Source organism: Pyrus communis, chromosome 17 (genome assembly GCF_041283825.1).
Source record: "Pyrus communis isolate YQ-2024b chromosome 17, ASM4128382v1, whole genome shotgun sequence".
Taxonomy (NCBI): domain Eukaryota; kingdom Viridiplantae; phylum Streptophyta; class Magnoliopsida; order Rosales; family Rosaceae; genus Pyrus; species Pyrus communis.
Genome location: NC_142581.1, coordinates 50313 through 69762, shown reverse-complemented (window position 1 = coordinate 69762; position 19450 = coordinate 50313). Strand labels below are relative to the sequence as shown.

The 19450-nt window shown below is 37.6% G+C and overlaps 3 protein-coding genes across 6 annotated transcripts; all 3 read left to right on the top strand.

Moving 5' to 3' along the window:
• The first annotated feature begins 922 nt into the window (after positions 1-922).
• On the top strand, positions 923-5282 carry LOC137707517 (putative magnesium transporter NIPA8). Of its 4 annotated transcripts, none has more exons than XM_068446399.2 (14): positions 923-1333; positions 1762-1930; positions 2452-2539; positions 2651-2712; positions 2866-2951; positions 3066-3139; positions 3380-3482; positions 3564-3692; positions 3791-3890; positions 4013-4132; positions 4257-4347; positions 4420-4489; positions 4686-4782; positions 4878-5282. In XM_068446399.2, exons 2-14 carry the CDS (start codon positions 1838-1840, stop codon positions 5097-5099), a joined length of 1335 nt encoding a protein of 444 aa, XP_068302500.1. In that variant the 5' UTR covers positions 923-1333; positions 1762-1837; the 3' UTR covers positions 5100-5282. The 4 variants fall into 4 exon arrangements, with proteins under 4 accessions (XP_068302500.1, XP_088545126.1, XP_088545129.1 ...); XM_088689000.1 differs by having other exon boundaries at positions 988-1333; positions 3791-3896; XM_088689003.1 differs by having other exon boundaries at positions 1023-1333; positions 1655-1930.
• Positions 5283-6349: 1067 nt separating this feature from the next.
• On the top strand, positions 6350-7884 carry LOC137707518 (uncharacterized). Its single transcript, XM_068446400.2, has 2 exons — positions 6350-6960; positions 7118-7884. The coding sequence occupies exons 1-2, from the start codon at positions 6472-6474 to the stop codon at positions 7595-7597; spliced, it is 969 nt and encodes a 322-aa protein (XP_068302501.2). The 5' UTR covers positions 6350-6471; the 3' UTR covers positions 7598-7884.
• A 9204-nt stretch (positions 7885-17088) lies between these two features.
• Positions 17089-18146, top strand: LOC137749224 (uncharacterized). The gene has a single exon (XM_068489336.2). It carries the CDS (start codon positions 17303-17305, stop codon positions 17951-17953), a length of 651 nt encoding a protein of 216 aa, XP_068345437.2. The 5' UTR covers positions 17089-17302; the 3' UTR covers positions 17954-18146.
• Positions 18147-19450: the final 1304 nt, after the last annotated feature.

The following is a 19450-nucleotide window of genomic DNA, read 5'->3' as shown; positions in this document are numbered from 1 at the left end:
AATCCTGATCACAAATAAACAAGAGGTTGAGAGAAATTAGCTAGCTAGCTAGCCACCTCAACTGATTTCTCTGCTTACATTTCCAAGAGAGGGAAATGCATGTGAGACAGAATACTTTTGTAAAATTATCGGCACAATTGATCAATATGTTGATTGAAGACGGGAACTAATTTTAATTCTTTTATTTTTGAGGGAGGTAATGCGTTTTGTAAAAGTATATATACATAGTTGAAAGTTGGTGTCAAAAAGTAAATAGCTTATAAGTGATATATTCGCGTGCTCTCATCCTTACATATTGCATTGACACGAGTTTTCAATAATACAATACTAAATTTTCTTCAAAATATATTTGCATGTTCTAACTACAAAAACTGCAAATTGGTTCAGCGATACATGTAGTCGATGGGCAGAGAGTCTGCAGATACTCGTCGTGCTTCAACCTCGTGAGAGGTGATTCCAGTTAGTTAGTTAGAATTAGTTGAATTAATTTGAAGAGCTGAGGTAATGTTTTTCAGGGTTTAATGGAATTACTAGTAATAGCCTAATGATATCAAACAAACAAACTACAACCCGCCTTGTAAAGTCAACAGGATCCTCTCCGGATTCTTTTGGTGATGATCTTAAGAATTCGTAAATCGTATCATTTCATCGTATATCGTGTGATTAATTTTTTTAAATACTGTTTATGTTTATTTTTAAATAAACATATTTAAAATAATTTTCGACCGTATGATATACAATGAACGAACACGATTCACAAATCCTAAAAATCCTCACAAAGAAGATCCGACGAGAATCCGGTCTCTTCGTAAAGACGTTGCTGGCAATTAGAAGCGAAGATTAACTACTTCAATGACAGTTAGTGGAGCCCACTCCTTCCCCAAGCGAAAAAACAAAGATGGACGGACAGATGATAGCAGTTATAGTTTTGTTGTCATGTGGGTTAGCGTAGGTGATTGTCTTGCCGACAAGTTCAAGAGCACGGCCGTCATAGCGTGCGTTGAAGCATCACGCCTTGGGCTATTGACCGGACAACTCTTTCTTTTCTGTCTTCTTCTCCCTCGTCGTCTCTCCTCTTCTTTCTTGTTTCTGGCATTTCTGGCATTTCTGGCATTCATTCTTCCCTAATCCTTTCCTCCTTAATCTCAAGTCTTGCACATCCATCCATCCATCGATCTCGCATCTGGGATTCTGTTCTCCTTTACAATTATCTTCTCCTTCTCTCTTCGGAAATAACACACAGATTAAACAGAAACACAAGGAAGAAAAGTAAATACCTTCACAATTTGGATCCGCCTCGATCGAAATTCCAACTTGTCCTTGAGAGAGAGGGGTAAATTAATAGCTCCAAATGTGGTTTCATTCTTTATTTTTCTTCTTATTTCTTTATGAATTTCTTTGTTTGTTAAATGTATTTATGATTTCTTATTCTTATGCCTGATCTATCGAATCGAATCGAAACGAAATGATAATAAATATTAATTTTTTTCATCTGAATTGTGAATCATATCATATAGAATTACAATCATACATACATGTTATTTTTACTCTTTTGTATCGTATCGTATCATATCATATAGAGTTACATCTGTCAGACTGTCTGTTAATGTGCAATAAGATTGATTGACTGATTGTAAATTCAAATTTCATATAGAATTACATCTGTCAGATTGTCTGTTAATGTGCGAGACATTGGGAATTCCTCAAGCATTTCTCTTGCAAATCGCCGCTATATATGTGATTGTATTCTACTTGTGCCAGGTTCAGTAAGTAATATTGGTTGGCAACTTGACACCTAAGCTGCATGCAACCTCGGCTTCACATCTCTCTCTAATCCATGGGGGAGTGGGTCGTTGGAGCTTTCATTAACCTTTTTGGCAGCATTGCCATCAACTTTGGAACTAACCTTCTCAAATTGGGGCATAACGAGGTTTATTCTCCATACTCTATTACTTTGGGTGGCTGTCTTGTGTGTATGTTTGCTCATTCCCTTCTTCTCGTTGAACCATTATGAATTGTGATCGTGTCTAACAATCTTTAGGCAAATTTATAACCTTCCACATGTTATTGTGATGACTTTCCCACTAGTAGGGTGTGTATGCTTTTTCCTCTTTTTAGCACTTTTACTCTAACTGTTACTGCACATTGTTGCTTGAACAATCAACATGCAGCTGGCAAAGCAACAATACAAACCACACCTTTCATTCTTCTCTGCATGCTAAATCTTCATTAGTCAGACTTTCACTTCCATTGACTTCATAGTTTTCATTTGATGTATGCGAGAACATCTACATTTCGTGTGTTTTCAATTCTTGTATGCTGTCAACCACTTTGTAGCTAGTCTGAAAATGCAGACTTGAGCCACCTGTGTTCCTTCTGTACCAATTTAATACTGGTAACTGTATTTATACCATGAGCAAGCGTCAGAATGTTTATTTTCTGTTTTGGCAGAGAGAGAGACATTCAATACTAGAAAGTGATGGAGGAAATGGAAAGCTTCCTTTGAAGCCTATTATACACTATCAGACATGGAGAGTTGGTACAGTTTTCTCTCTCAGTGCTTCATCTGTTCTAACTGTTTGGATATTCTAGTTTGCACGGTGGATTACGAACACAGGACTTAAAATAAGTTACCTTTCTTCATATGCAGGCTTTTTATTTTTTGCTCTTGGTAATTGCCTAAATTTTGTATCCTTTGGATATGCTGCTCAGGTCAGTATAAACTCTATTTTGTTAGCCTTGTTATTTGAATCCACAAAGCAGGATTAGTACTATACATACACAGATGTCAACATCTGCGACAAGAATATCTGGATGAGTTTGTTATTTCTAATTAGTTTTGTTTTCTTGTATCCTTCCATGCAGTCACTTCTTGCGGCACTGGGTTCTGTTCAGTTTGTATCCAACATTGCCTTTGCTTACTTTGTGTTAAACAAAATGGTGACTGTAAAGTATGTTATAATCTGAAGTGAGATTGAATTTTCATAACTGTAATGCTGTCCATACATCCATTTTACATATATTTCTGAGTACATCTCTATGTAATAAGACTGCTTTCTTTACAGGGTAATGGTTGCCACAGCCTTTATTGTTATCGGGAATATTTTTCTTGTTGCTTTTGGCAACCACCAGTCACCTGGTACATGATTCATTTTCAAGTACCATCCGAAACTCCCCCCTGTTGTAAACACACACACACACACACACAAGTACAACGATTGTCCCTACAAACATTGCATACAACAGCCTTATCACATCCAACCCCATGTGTGCTGGTCACATGACTGGTTATTGTGAGAGGGCCATAATATATAACTGTTGCAGAAAAGACTTTCTCCACAAACTCAAATGTAATGAAGTTTAATTGTTTTTGTTACAGTATACACACCTGAACAGCTGGCCGAGAAATACAGCAATATTGCATTCCTATTTTACTGTATGATTTTGGTTTTAGTTGTTGCCTTGCATCACTCCATTTACAGGTGGGAATTAAGTTATGAACTCTTCCTTCTTATTGGTATGGCTCCAACAAATTTCATTCACATCAATTTCTGGATATACAGGAGAGGAGAACTTCTGCATGCTGTTTCTGGCCAGGATCTGAGACCCTATTGGCATATGCTGCTTCCTTTTTCCTATGCTATAGTTTCAGGTGCTGTTGGATCATTCTCAGTGTTGTTTGCAAAATCTCTGTAAGTTATCTTTCCATGATAGTTCTCCTTGTGTAATGCATGTGGTGCAATCATGCAATTCCCTTCTGTTTCTAATTCCCTTGTTTTTTTGGTGGCAGATCTAACCTGCTACGTTTGGCCATGTCTAGCAGTTATCAGTTACATAGCTGGTTCACATACTCCATGCTCCTTTTATTTCTAAGTACAGCTGGATTTTGGGTATCAGTTATTGCAGATTAACTCTAGATTACTTGTCTCACAAATTGCTGCAATTGCATGCTGTCTTGCTATGGTTCTTTATTTAACTTTTATATTAACACTTTCCACTTCTACTTGTGCAGATGGCTCGTTTGAACGAAGGATTGTCATTTTTCGATGCAATTCTTATTGTTCCTATGTTTCAGATTGCTTGGACATTCTTTTCCATTTGTACAGGATTTGTATATTTTCAAGAATACCAGGTTCTCTCTCTCTCCCCACCCCCCCAAACACCACCCGCAGCCCCCCACCCCACCCCAAAACATTTTTTTCCTTGGAATATGTTTTTGAGGTCGTGTGAAAAGCATATTTTTGTTCTCAAAACAGGTATTGGATGCACTAAGGACAACTATGTTCATACTGGGAATGATGTCTGTGTTCGTAGGCATTACTTTGCTGGCACCTGATGATTCCAGAGGTATTTGATTCATATTTTAAAAAATTTAAGCTGGCAGAATATCAAGATTTGAACTAACTCTTTAAATTTCAGGTGCTGAAGTCAAAGAAAATCCATCTTTAGTTTCTGTGGTGTCTTCAAGCATTCCAAAAGACATGGGCAGGTACAATACATTCTTTTATGCAACTTTTATTATATGATTTCAATATTGTAGCATATTGATAGCAGTGCAAGAGTGGATATTACACTGTTGTTTTAGTTTAAAAACATATGTTGTAGCACATGCTTTCAAATTTGAGCGGGATCAGTATTCTTTTTGTCAATTTCACCACTGTTTGACACCTGCGTGGGTGTTACAGGTTTGCTGTTTCATCTGAAGATGTACAAATTAGAGACACACGATCATTTGTGCAAGGAATCCTGGTGAAGATTTCAGATGCGATAGTGAAGGCAAAGGTGATCTAAACTGGCTTGTTGAACTTACTGAGATAGAATCCTGGTAAATATCGCATGACTGACTATTAATGCTCTGAACTTGGATCCTTTTACAGACTGCTTGTGCGTTGTCACTGGGATTTGGAGATGATTCAATCAATGCATCTGCTGTCCTTGTGATGCCTATGGTGTCATCAAAGATAACGGGCTTTAGAGGAAATGGGTTTGACCGCGCCAAGATTTTCTCCATGAGAAATTCTGGTTGGACCAAGATGTCCATGGATGAAGATGCTACAAAAATGCTGGAGACAAACCCCGTGCTCTCCGAGAGCCCGTGATAGGAGTAGTAAATTGCATTAAGTTGCTTCTTAGGAGGGAATTATATTCATTTTGTTGTGTTTTGTAGAAATACAAATGTTTAGGATTCGTTGTATTGTGCTTTGATGTTTTTTTAACGAGGTGTAATTCGTCACGTTATTGTATATTCTTTGCTAATATATTTGGAAGAAAGCTTTAGATCACCTTTGCCTTCCCTATCGATCGATTTGCATTTTCATCACCTTTATGCACCGACGCCCCCACACAATTGGTTTATCATCGTGTAAAAGTTCTTAAAAAATAACTAGACTTAACACTGAAAAATTAAACAATAGTACTTCATTCTTCATACTTCATTCTTCATTCATGATAAGAAAAACAGCATTATTATATATTTTTACGGGAAATGACTGTTTATCTTTATTTATTTATAATTATCAGATTGAAATAAATTAAATAAATAAAAATTAAGAACATGTTTAAATAGAGATAAAAATTAGGTTTTTTTAGCCAAAATGGTCTTTGAGATTTGCATAACTCTTCACTCTGATCTTTGAAATTTGAAATCGATAGAATTGGTCATTGCGTTTGTCCACAATTAATCATTTTGATCATTCCGTGAAAAACTTCCATAAAATAAGGATAAAATGACAAAAATACCCTCAAAATTTGTCAAATTATTTTAGCCTATTGTTTATTAGATTGAGAGTAATTTTGTTATTTTGATTCTTATTTAACATAATTTTTTAATGAATGACCAAAATGATTGATGACGGACAATCTCATTGACCGTTTTTATTGATTTCAAATTTTAAGAACCAAAATGAGGAGTTAGCCAAATCTCATAGACTATTTTGACCAAAAAACCTATAAATTATACACAGAGCATGATAGAATTTTCGTAGTTGTGTTATTTGTTTTTAACCAAAATTAGATCTATGAAAAAGAAATTAAGTGTTGAAAATTGAAATGTAAACTCGGGAGACGTGTAAAGAATTGTAGTTGCCCGAAAAAGAAATATAGTTGAGCGGCATCTTGTAGTTTGAGTTGGAAGAGGATTCTCTGTATTCACTCTGTGGGGATGCTAAGAATTTCCACATTTTAACCGTTTATCGTATATCATGCAGTCAGTTTTCGTCAGATACTATTTATGTTTAATTTTAAATAAAAAAATCAAATAATTTCTGACCGCACAATACATAATGAATGATTAAGATGTGAGGAATCCCAGAAAGTGGACGAGATCAAATTCCGTTTGAGTTGCAAACTTGCAGTCCTATAATTATTTGAAGTTTGAGATTTGTAGATCTACTGCTCGACTCAAGAGAGAGGAGAGACACTTGGTGCGCCTGCAGCCTTAGCCTGCAGGAATATATATCGATATATCTACAGATGGAATCCAGCAGAGGAGGTGCGATCGTAGAAATCAAAGTGGTGTCGTGCAAAGATCTGAAAGCCTTCAATTTCTTCCAGAAGCTGTCAGTTTACGCGCTTGTCTCGGTGCAGAAGGATGACAATAAGCAGCAGGTGGTGGTGGATCAACAAAAACAAATGATGAATAGAACACCAACAGATAAGGAAGGAGATGGGAATCCAGAATGGAATCACGAGATGTGCTTTGAGTTTGATCAGTTTGATGACGATGATGATCTCTTCATTCACTTCGATCTGCGACACGAGGGTATGGGCCTGTTGGGAATTGGAGACAGGAGTATAGGAGAGGTTCGTGTGCCCTTGAAGGATCTCATACGCCTACAACAGCAGCACGATGCATTGGCAAGGTATGTAAATTATCAGGTGACGACTAGCGATAAAAAACCCAATGGGATACTGAACTTCTCCTACAAACTACTGAATTCGAAGCTACCTTACAAATTTGAGGTACATATACAAGACACCCATATGAACCATGCATCCCTCTTAATTATGTATACATATATATGTATATATAGTGAAATTGTGAAAATAATAATAGTTATAGTGATCATTATATACATATACTAATATTGGATTTGGTTTTGGTCGTCCATTTGAAAAGGGTAGTGCTGGAAGGCATGATGTTCACGATCATCAGCCGCTGCGTATCCAATATCCCACAATTACATTTGAAGACGATGACGATGATATATGTATTAGCAATAGCAATATTAGCAGCGCCGGCTACCACAACAAGCTCAACAGCAGTAACCAAGTCTGCCATCCGGCCAGCTCGCTAATGGAATTACATCAAACTCTTACTAGTAGTGCCCATTACAATTATAATCCTCCTCGGCCACCACCGGTGCTACCCCCAGCAGATGATCATGTTCATGCCTATTATCCACCTCCGCCACCGCCACCTCCTCCTCCTCCACCTCCTCCTCCTCCTCCTCCGCCACCGCCCATGGCAGAATATAATTATCTTCTACCTTCTCATCCAACTCGCCCATTCCATCATCCTTACCATGAATACGGTCCTTGGAGCCCAGAGATTGGACCACCGCAGCCACATGGACATGGATGGACATCAGCAGGATGACATAATTGGGTTTTTTCAATCAATTAGTTTGATATATTAATAATAACAGGAGGGATCGTCGACGTGGTTGGTACTGGTACCGGTAGCTATTTCATTGTAACCCTGGCCAACCGGTCTGACTTTGACTGACTGCCGGTTGGGAAATAGGGATTTTTCCAATATGACGTTCCTTTTTTTTCCTACTAAATTCTTGTGTTTTTTTTTTTTTTCCTATTTCTTTTTTAAATATAATGATATATTTGAAAGAAGTGTGGAATAAAATAATATCATACTCGCAATTTACCATATTTGAACTTAAAATATCTTTCATTTACAAATGAAGGGGCATACAAGCTACTTTATTACTTACTCTTTGAGCTTTTTTGGTATGCATGATTTGATTTGAATAGGTAGCTCTCGAATTTCAAAATATAGTGAAGATGAAAATGGATGGTTTTCAGTTGGAGGGAATTAAAGGATAAAGGATTAGCTACGAAGGAAATTCCCTCCTAATCCTACCATTTTAAAAAGAATTGGAGAAGAACTGGAGTTGTTAAGTTTTCTTCACAAATATTTCTATAATTTCATCCTTCAACATACATTAATTCTAAATTCATTTCAATCCAATAATATATATGTACCAAACAAGCCATTTATGGAGATATTTCTAAATGCTTAACAACTAATGGTCGTAATCTTAACCTACTCTTCTTCGTGGAGAAATTTCTTAACTAATGGTCTCCTTCTCCTCCTATCTCTTGATTAGTTTGGACTCTTATCTTTATCTTTGAAATGATGTTGTTTAGCTTGCTGGGTCATTTCTTTGTCTCTTTTTATGATTTGTTATCTTTTTTTTTCTTTCAGGATTTCTATATATTTCATCCAGTTTCTTAATTAGCTAGACCACTTAAAAGTGTCTGCTAGCAGGATTGGGGTTCTGTTGATTTAATTCTTAGATGATGAGCTAGAATTTATTTATTTATTGGGTAACACTTGGGTACTGAGCACGGAGTGGTCAGTAATCCAAAATTTACTGACCTCCTAATAGCCCAGCCTATCAATTTTTTTTTTTTTTAATTTTTTTTTAATTTTTTTTTTTTGGTCTCTAAACCCTAAGCCAAACATCAATTATTCTGTAAGCCAAAGATTCTTCTTCTCCGTGGGATTAGCTACACTCCACCGTGGAGTTCCAGTGGGCGAGGGAATGCGCCCTACTTCTATCACGTAAACCGTTAACAAACAAATTGACAGACAAAGAAACAAGATATGATATTGCAATAAATTCATAATTTGATGTATGATATTGCAATGTTTAAAAGATAAAGTGTGAGTTTATTATGTGATCCAAAGTTGAGATGGTAACATGTAATTTACTCATAAAAAATAACCTTTTAGTGGGGCATGTGATAATAACTAATTAAAGGGGTACTCCATGTGTCAAAACTGATGTTTGGGTTCTGAAAACTTTGAAAATTTTCTTCAAAGAGTTCATAAATAATTAAGTTTTACCTTCATTAAAAAGGTAACAATGTTGCAATCATATTTAGAATAGGAATGTGATTGTGTAAATTCTAGTGTATCTAAGGATATCTTTGAATATCTCCTTTAGTAGTTAATATCCTATTAGAGTTGTAATATTATTAGGGTAAAGATTTAACCTATCGTACTATTATAAATAAAGGTACAATGGGGTGATACACACACCTCACAATTAAATCTCTCTCTTCTCTCTCTTGTTGTCGGCCTCTTTCCCTCTCTAGTCCTAAATACAGTTCAGTTAAACAGGCCTACAACGCATTATCAGTACGCTCTTGCTAGAAGCTAAGGAACTGAAAGGATTGTAGCAGGAGATTTTCTTCTACAAAATTCAAAGGCTTTTATTTGTTTTATGTCAATCAGGTACGCTTAAAATAAAGTAAGATATTTGAAACGTTCACGAATCATGAAAACATTCCCCATGATGCATTAACCCCTTATATATATATTTTCCTTCCTATATATACATACACACACATGTTTCATGCATTACGCAATTATTTTGCTATGTGGAATTTGTGAGTCAAATCATATAAATAAATTAGAAGCAATTTAGGGTTTTTCAAACCCTAGAGATGTCCAAAAAAAAAAATCTTGGAATTTAATGCGGCTTGTCACCGCACCGCCATAAGCACTATCGCCGACCACCGTAGATGGCTTGCAGCCCAGCTGTGTGGAGCAAACATGGGAACGACATCATTTGACGCCCTGGACCACACGGCAACAGCCATTTGGGCTTTACTGCTCACGCTAGATAACCCAGGCCCTAGGCCTGATAGGGTAATCACGGGATCGATGCCCCCAACCCAAACCAAGAAGGTCTGAAGCTTTCTTGGTCTTGTTTCGCGCATCCCTAGCCCAACTCCAGCAACCTAGAGCTGCTGGGCCTTTCTTAACCTATGTCTAGGCCTGCCCGCATTAACCTGTTACTTGTTGGGCTTCGCCCCAGCATTGGCCCACTCGCCAGCAACTTGTGCTGCTAGGCCCGCACTACCCCCGCCCAAAACCCGACCCCAGCTTTGGCTGGGCTTCGCGAGCGCCAACCCGTAAGCCAGCCTTGGGCTGGGCCTGCTCCCACGCCCTGTTTTGGCCCAAACCAAGAGCTTTTGCTGATGGGCTCACCCAGACCACATGCCCATAAGCCTGCTGCCCTTCCCGAGGCCCAATAGCCTGCAACTAAGCTACAGGGCCTATCCCCGCTTTGTTACTAACCCATTTTTGGCTGGGCCACGTTATTTTTTTCGACCCAATGCCAATTTTTGGGTACTTTGGTTTACGCTAATGAATTCTAGGTTAATTATCACTTGGTTTATCACTAACCAAAGCTAATATGACCCGTCTGTCATTAATTTGTTTCCACGATTGATCATGTTTGGTCCCGATCTATTGAATTAATTAAAAGTGACTTGCAGTCCATTAGTCTGATAATTAATCCAAAATTATTGACCTGAAGATCACTTTTGGACATTAATGATTCAATAATTTATTTTTCTACTTTAAATCGTTGACATCCTTTCGTAGTCCTGAAGCTTTCACATTTAAGTTCCCGAAGCAACTCAAATCCACTTTAAATTAGCATATTGTATTCTGTGTTCTCGTATGATCATCTCATTTATGAACTAATCGTTCATAAAATAAATTGAACCTGTAGTTTCATATTTAGTGCCTTTGAAACCCGAAGTGTTCATTCAAAACTTACCACATGAAACCTGTAGCTTTCATGTTTAAATTAAACCAATATATATGTCTATAGACCTCGACTGTTCTATGATGTATATCTATGGATTACCATATGATTAACTACGTTTTGTTGTACCCTCTGTTTTAGGGACATGTCGAACTTGAACAAACTCGATTTCACTGCTTTGTAAGTCTCAAGAAGAAACTACCCGAAGTGGGTTCAAGACATGAAACTCCATCTTACTACAAAGGGTATTAAAGTCACCATTAAGGCACCTATCGACGACAACTCGGCGATGAAGCTCAGAAAGCTTTTGCAATGATCTTCATTTGAAGACACATTCATGATGCACGGCAAACCAAGTACCTCTCTGGGGAGGACCCATGCACCTTCTGACTTGGTCTGGCCGACTGTTTCTATCACTAAAAAGACATTTACTTGCCTGAAACAAAACATGACTGGCAGCATCTACGCTTCCAAGACTTTAAGGCTGTGAATGAATACAACTCTGAAGTTTGTAGAATCCGATCACTGTTTAAGTTCTGTAAAGTGGACTTAACAGATGCAGATCTCTTGGAGACGACCTATTCGACCTTCCATGCCACCAATATTGTCATTCAGCAACAATATAGGGCACATAAGTTCACCAAATTTTCGGATTTGATCTCTATTTTACTTCTCGATGAAAAGCAGAACCAGCTTTTGATGAAAAATCATCAAGCTCGACCCACTAGCTCGAATGCCGCGCCTAAAGCGCATGCGACCAATTTTAGTAGCCATAAATGGCGAAAACATCGTCGTGGTCGTGGTAATGGGCAACAAGAACCACGGGCCCAAGGTCAACAGAGTCAAGGCCCACTTAAGGGAGGAAATTTGACCCAGAAGTGCCAACCCCTTGCCCCTAAGACCCTAAATTTCAAGAACAAGGGAAAAACTACCGTTCAATCAGCTTCCACTTAAATGAACATGTGCTACCGCTGTGGATCAAATGATCATTGGTCACGCATATGCAGAGCTACTCCCGAGGCCATTGCCAAGTATCATTCCCGTCGTGAGTTTAACTTTTCCCATGTGGAACATCCCAAAGATGCTACTGCATCCATGAAGATATCAAATTTTCAAGAGTCATCAGCTCTTATAGACGAATAAGTTTTATTCTTCTAGACATGTTTTTAGGGTGTCTTTACCCCTAGTGGCCAAACCCCGCCTAATTTTTTGGGTTTATGATTTAATTTTTGGACAATTTTTCTAAATTTTTGGAATAATTTGTTTGGTTTTGGTTTGTTTTGAATTATGGATATTATTTTTTGAAATGATTAATTGAATGAATGGAATTATATTTATGCATATGACCTGTTCAATCAATTTATTTCTAGGTATGACTAATGGGGAAATTAGTTATCTAGCTGATAGTGCTACTACGCACACCATATTGCGTGAGCGACACTATCTTACTAATTCATACCTAAGAAAACACCTCTGACAACCCTCTCAGGCTCATCCAACCTGATTGAAGGATACAGAAAGACCCGTATAATGTTGTCTAATGGTACTTTTTTAACCATTAAAGAGGCCCTCTATTCTCCAAGTTCTGAAAGAACGTTGCTGAGTTTTAGAGACATTCAAGCTAATCAATATTATGTTGAAACCACTGAAGAGAATGGTTCTAAATTTCTTTGTATCACTTTTTATGAGTATGGCCAGAAGCGTATTCACAAGAAGTTGGAACGTTTCTTAAGTGGGTTGTACATCACAACCATTTGCAGCATAGAAATCCATCATGTGGCCGGCCCTGAGCCTGGGTTCCAAAGCACTATGCTACTTTAGCATGATTGTATGGGACATCCCCGACGTGACATGATGCGCAGTATCCTTAAATCATCACATGGGCATCATTTACCTTCATACGTTGGATTCTTGCCATGCAAAGCTTGTTCTTTGGGGAAATTGAATACTCAACCCTTAATTACAAAGGGTATTCACAACCCTCCTAAGTTTCTTTAGAGGATTCAAGGGGATATTTATGGACCTATCCAACCAATATGCAGACAATTTAGGTATTTTATGGTGTTGATTGATGCATCGACACTTTGGTCACATGTCTGCTTATTTCCACACATAACGCTACATTTGTGAAACTCCTAGCACAAATTATTAAGCTTAGGGCTTACCACCCTGATTATCCGATCATATCGATTCGACTAAATAATGCTGAAGAGTTTACGTCATAGAATTTTGACGACTATTACATGTTAGTTGAGATTGAAGTCAAACGTCATGTACCCCATGTTCACACCCAGAACGGCTTGGCAGAAGCTTTCATAAAGTGCATTCAATTGATAGCTCGGACTTTGATGATGCGAAACAAACTGCCGGTATCTGCCTAAGGCTATGCAATATTGCACGCAGCTATGTTGGGCCGCCTGAGGCCCACAGCTACCAAACCTCATTCATCGTTACAATTGGTTATACGAGTCTGACGTCTCGTATTTACGTGTGTTTGGGTGCATAGTTTATGTGCCAATAATGCCACCACTACATACCAAAATGGGTCCTCAGAGAAAAATGGGAATCTATGTCGATTATGATTCGCCATCAATTATTCGCTATTTAGAGCCCTTGACAGGAGATCTCTTTACCGCACGTTTTACGGATTGTCACTTTGATGAGACAGTCTTCTTATCATTAGGGGGAGATAAACATGTTAACGTTCCTATAGAACACCACGAATTATCGTGGTATACTCCCACTATGACTCATTTAGATCCCCACATTACCCAATCTGAAACTAAAATGTGACGAATTATAGATCTTCAGAGCATTGCTCAAAACATGCTGGATGCTTTTACTGATCTAGCAAAGGTGACGAGATCACATATACTCGCTGCAAACTCACATGCAAGGATAAACGTACCTCGAGTATGCCATAATACCGCCTGGGAAGGCCGAATCATCCCCGAGGGTGGGGCGGCACACCTTCCACGTGGCCCAGTACATTGGCAGCTAGCCAATAATCTGCTTCTACCTTGAAGCGTGGCAGACCCCCTAGTTCAAAGGATTCATAACCCTGGAATAGGAAAATGGCATAAACTAGTGACCCTAGTTTGAATCTGACAATCGCTCACTTATCTATTCCAACACATGAGGTTATTCTAGATTACAGTGTTATCTTAGATAAGAAAACTCGACCTCTCGAGAATCGTGAGATTTCAATCCGCTACGCAGTATTGGATAAGGTTTGGAATTGAAATGAGATGATCATTAACGATGCATTTACGTACATAGTAGTTACTAACATCATGCTTAGCGATGACATTGATCCACGTTCCGCTGATAAATGCCGATGTAAAACGGATTGGTCAAATTGGAAACAAGCAATCCAAGTCAAACTCAATTCATTTGCAAATCATAAAGTGTTTGGACCTATAGCTCCTACTTCACCACATGTGAAGCCCGTGGGCTACAAGTGGGTTTTCATGAAGAAGTGTAATGAGAATAATGAAATAGTGCGATACAAAGCACGCCTCGTAATGCAAGGCTTATCTGAACGCCTTGGGATTGATTACGAGGAGATGTATTCCCCTGTAATTGATGTCATAACGTTCCATTACTTTATCAATTTGGTGGTTTCCAAAAAACTGAATATGCAGCTTATGGACGTGGTAACCATGTATCTCTATAGGGATCTAGCTACGGAAATCTACATGAAAGTTCCAGAATGACTTCCATTGACTGGTTCAAATAGTTCTAGATCACGTAATACTTTCTCTATTAGATTTAGTAGATCGCTCTACAGATTGAAACAATTCGGGCAAATGTGGTATAACCGTTTGAGTGAATATTTGACAAGTCAGGGTTATGTGAACAACGAACTATGCCCATGCATGTTCATAAAGAAGTCACATTCTGGATTTGTGATCATTGCAGTTTATGTCGATGACATAAACCTCATTGAAACTCCCGTAGAGCTTAAGGAAATTGTCGTTCACTTGAAATCGAAATTTGAGATGAAAGATCTTGGGAAAACTCGATATTGTCTCGACCTAGAGATCGAGCATTGTTCGGATGAAATCTTAGTACATCAATCGAACTACACCCAAAATGTGTTACAACATTTTAATGAGGATAAAGCAAAGCCTTCGAGTACTCTTATGGTCGTTCGAACTGTAGATGCTAAACGAGATCCCTTCCATCCCAAGAAGGATGAGGAAGAGATTTTGGAGACTAAAGTTCCATACCTAAGTGCAATTGGTGTTTTATTGTACTTAGCTCAATACACTAGACCTGACATTTCCTTCGTTGTTAATCTTTTGGCTAAATACAACAATGCACCTACACGAGAGGAGCCGCCGCCCCCTCGGTCATCGGGTTGATTCTCGCCTTGTTGGTTATGCAGATGCGTATCTGTCTGACCTATATAGGGCACGTTCTCAAACGGGCTATGTATTTACCATTAGAGACACCGTTATATCTTGAAGTTCTAACAAGTAAACGTTAGTTGTGACTTCTTCGAACCATGCTGAGATCTTCGCCCTGCATGAAGCATTGCTTGAGTGCTTTTGGTTAAGAGTAGTCATGGAACATATTCGAAGCACTAGTGGTCTTACTACCGTCGTTGACCTTCCTACGACGATCTTTGAAGACAATACAGCATGTATCGAGCAGTTAAAGAAATGATACATCAAGGGAGACAACACCAAGCACATAGCGTCGAAGTTATTTTATTCTCACCAACAACAACAGCATCATAACATTGAAGTTAAGCAAATCCGTTCCTAAGATAACCTGGCTGATCTCTTTACCAAGTCATTGCCCAAGTTTACTTTTCAAAAGCTCGTCCAAGGAATTGGTATGCGTAAATTATCTGAGTTGATTTGTTTGTAGTTCTATTATTTGGAAGTTATGTCTAACTCAGGTGGAGTATCCTGAAGCATACTCACTTGATCTTTATGTACTATTTTTCCTACAATTAAGAGCATTTTTCTCACTGGGTTTTTGCTACCTAACGAGGTTTTGATGAGGCACCCATCCTGGGATGATCATACTCTGTTGAGTTCACTATTTTCGTCCTGTTTGACGTTTGTTTTAGACATTATACATACTTCTCATTTTTCTCCTTAGTCTATGGGTTTTCACCTGCCTTAGGTTTTACTATAGCGAGGTTTTATGAGTTTTACTACCAATGCATACTTTTTTTATATTTGAGATTCGCATTCGCTCGTTGTGCCGCCAATTTCATCAACTGGTCTACCTCAACTGCTGAAGATCTGATGCGATGTTTTGTTTGAGTATTTACACACTCAAGGAGGAGAGTTGCAGACATATTTAGAATAGGAATGTGATGTGATTGTGTAAATCCTAGTGTATCTAGGGATACATTTGAATATTCCCTTTAGTAGTTAATAACTTATTAAAATTGTAATCCTATTAGGTAAGGATTTGATCTATCATACTACTATAAATAAAGGCACAATGAGATGATATAACACACACCTCACAATTAAATCTCTCTCTTCTCTTTCTCTTGCCGTCGACCTCTCTCCTTCTCTAGTCCTAAATATAGTTCAGTCAAATAGGCCTATAACAAATACAATTTAACCTTCATATTATTTTTCTTTTGAATTTAAAAGAAAATAATAATAATAATAAATACCCCGGCTAAGCAATGTATGACTACTAGTCAAACATGGACAAAATTTAAATTGAGGCACCTGATTTCCTAAAGTTGCACACACTAAATACTAAAGCTGGAGCGGCCTAGAACCTAGAGGCATCTAATCATTTTATTATTTATTTTTGTCATTATACTTGATAAGGCCAAAGTTGAAACATAATCGTTGGTGCTTTTTTCCTTTGGTGGTGGTGTATGTGCTTTTTTATTTTTTGTTGATTACGATTTCTGCCCGACTATTCAGTGACATAATTTGTTTGAAGTTTGAATTATCAAATGATTTTTATTATGTGTAATTTTAAACTAACCTTACATTAAAAAAAAGAAAATTTTAAATCCAAACACAATAAATTAAAACAAAATTTATTGACTACTAAAATAATACACCACTTGCTAAATTAAAACAAAAATCCTACAATATTAATTTCCTTACAAAGTAAGAAATAAGAATATTTAGCTAGCACGGTCAATCACTTTAACCATCACTTTCACTTTTTTTTACTTTTGCTTTTCTTTACTCCCGCGCTTTCTCTCTGTCCCATAAAAATGATATACAGCTAGCCAATTGCATGTAAACATAACTCTATAGCATGGCCACGTATCATTATATATCTATATAGACAAACTATATATAAAACCCATACGCGCACCCAGTAGCTAGATAATTGCAATGCGCCTGCGTACAAATCAATAGTGTGTATATTTCCCTCTCTCTCTCTCTCTCAACAGCGCTGCGATCATTCCCAGCAGCTGCAGGCTTGTGGCGTACGTGTGCTTTGAGAATTTAAGTGCAGATCGATCGAGCAATAGCTGCTGCGCTAGCTGAGATATAAGAAAGATGTTGAAGAAGAAAGTATGTGCAGCATTAGTGAAGCAGATAATAGGTGCGGTAAGCTCAATGGGCAAGGGTAAAACCCTAGAGGCTCTCAAGAGAAAAACCATGGCCATGAAGGCTCGAATCATCATATTCTCGTTGCTGAAAAACAACAAGTTGGTGATGATCACCTCCATCCCTCACAAGATCCACGCTTTGTTTGGCCACTCTGACGACTCTGATCATCAGCAGCTGGAAGAAGAAGAAGATGATGACGATGATGGTATAATATTAATGTCGTCCCATGAATCCCAGTCCCACCTGCAGCAGCCGCGACCGGTTCATGATAATAATATTATTAGTACTCCAACTGATCATCATAATCACGATCACGTTACTACGTCGGAGGACCACGTCGTTGTCAATGATGCAGAAAAGTACCCAGATCTGAACCACTCGCTGTTCGACTCGGACGATGATCAGCTTGGATCCGTGATAGATATTGTCAAGAACTCAAAGCAAGAGGCCGGCCAGGAATTCAGTCTCGAAGGAGAAATAGACCACGTGGCAGACTTGTTCATAAGGAGGTTCCACCGCCAAATCAGAATTCAGAAGCAGCACTCCTTCAAGAGGCACCAGCAGCAGCAGTCGGAGCTCATCCACACTGTTGCCTGATCGACCTACCAACCACGCGCGCGCTTACCTGGCTTATATAGGCACCTAGCTATTGCTTCGTTTTTAGCTAGCTAGGTGCTAATACTATGGACGGAGAGTAAATTGTTTTGCTATTTTAGGGAGGAAAGAAAGTGTTTAGGTGTAAAAATCTTTGCTAGTTATGTGAAAGAAAGTTAGAAACTCATGAAATTAACCTTAAAAGTTTGCATGACGGCGTGGGTTCAAATTTCATCGGTGACTAATTTAACAATAATTTATCATTTGACAAAAAAAAAAAAATTGGTTCCGGTCCTTAGTCAACATTGTTAGATTGAAATCTTATTGTTTTTTATTTTTTGATCAAAGTCCTTTGACTTTGTACACCTCAGCATTTTAGTATTACTATATTTCCATGTTATCTTTTTTATACCTTAAATAAAAACTGTAATTTAAAATATTGATTGCAGTCCAACATTTAAGGGATTTAAATCCAAGAATTTATGTAATTCAAAATCCTAGTATTATGAGATTCAATCAATCGATCAAGTCTAAAAGAAATTTAAAATTTTAAAAATTCAAAAATTTATGGGATCAAGTCTAAAAGAAATTTAAAAATTTAAAAATTTAAAAAGAAAAAATTCTACAATAAAATTCATGCACACTGCACATATTTTTGTGAATTTCATTGAGTAATATTAAGGGAAATAATATATCCCATGAATTCATACATACAAAAGCAATGTACCCATGAACTTAGACCAAAAATAAATACCATATGGGTACTTACCGAATTTATAAGAAAACTCATGGGTACATTTAAAAACTCAAGGAAAAGAATGTACATCATACCACATTGTTTTATAGACATGTATATGTGGGTACATAAAATGCAGCAACCCTAAAAACCATTTTACATAATATTCTCCAAAAACTTTGTACCTGTTATAAACTTCTTATTTAAGTGTGATTGTGTAAATTCTAAATTAGATTTGATTCTAGTTATTCTTCCCTATTAGGACTTGTATTCCTTGAAGGAGAATGATTTCTTCTTCCTCTTATTACTATAAATAAAGGCACTGCACAGGGGGAATAACACATCCTCTACACAACCCTGCAAACACATCTTTCTCTCTGCGCCGCCGGCCCCCCTTCCCCTGTTAGTTAAATATAGGCCACAACAATATCCATATATTTATGTAAAACGAATTTGAACCAACCAAAACATATTATAGCAATAGATATATTAGAACCAAACATGTAGATTAAAAATGTACCCATGGATATAAGTGTAGCCAACCAGACATTGAATAATCGAGACTAATATATAATAATAAAAGGAAAAAAAAATATAAAGAACAAAAGAAGATGACTTCAGAATGGTACAAATTTCACATAGTCCGCTCACTCTACAGTCTCTGCATGTTTGAATCAACCAAAATCCTTGAGAAAGCGATGCCTGCATTGCCTTGCCTATGCCACACAAATCTCACAAGCCGATAAAATCATTGATGCTAATTT

What these genes read in the sequence shown, in the direction of transcription:
- LOC137707517 (XM_088689000.1), top strand. Translation starts at nt 1,838, where the DNA reads ATGGGGGAGTGGGTCGTTGGAGCTTTCATTAACCTTTTTGGCAGCATT. An exon ending in TGGCAACCACCAGTCACCTG is followed by an intron (nt 3,140 to 3,379) that starts GTACATGATTCA and finishes TTTTTGTTACAG; the next exon opens with TATACACACCTGAACAGCTG. An exon ending in TATATTTTCAAGAATACCAG is followed by an intron (nt 4,133 to 4,256) that starts GTTCTCTCTCTC and finishes TTCTCAAAACAG; the next exon opens with GTATTGGATGCACTAAGGAC.
- LOC137707518 (XM_068446400.2), top strand. Translation starts at nt 6,472, where the DNA reads ATGGAATCCAGCAGAGGAGGTGCGATCGTAGAAATCAAAGTGGTGTCG. An exon ending in AGCTACCTTACAAATTTGAG is followed by an intron (nt 6,961 to 7,117) that starts GTACATATACAA and finishes CCATTTGAAAAG; the next exon opens with GGTAGTGCTGGAAGGCATGA.
- LOC137749224 (XM_068489336.2), top strand. Translation starts at nt 17,303, where the DNA reads ATGTTGAAGAAGAAAGTATGTGCAGCATTAGTGAAGCAGATAATAGGT.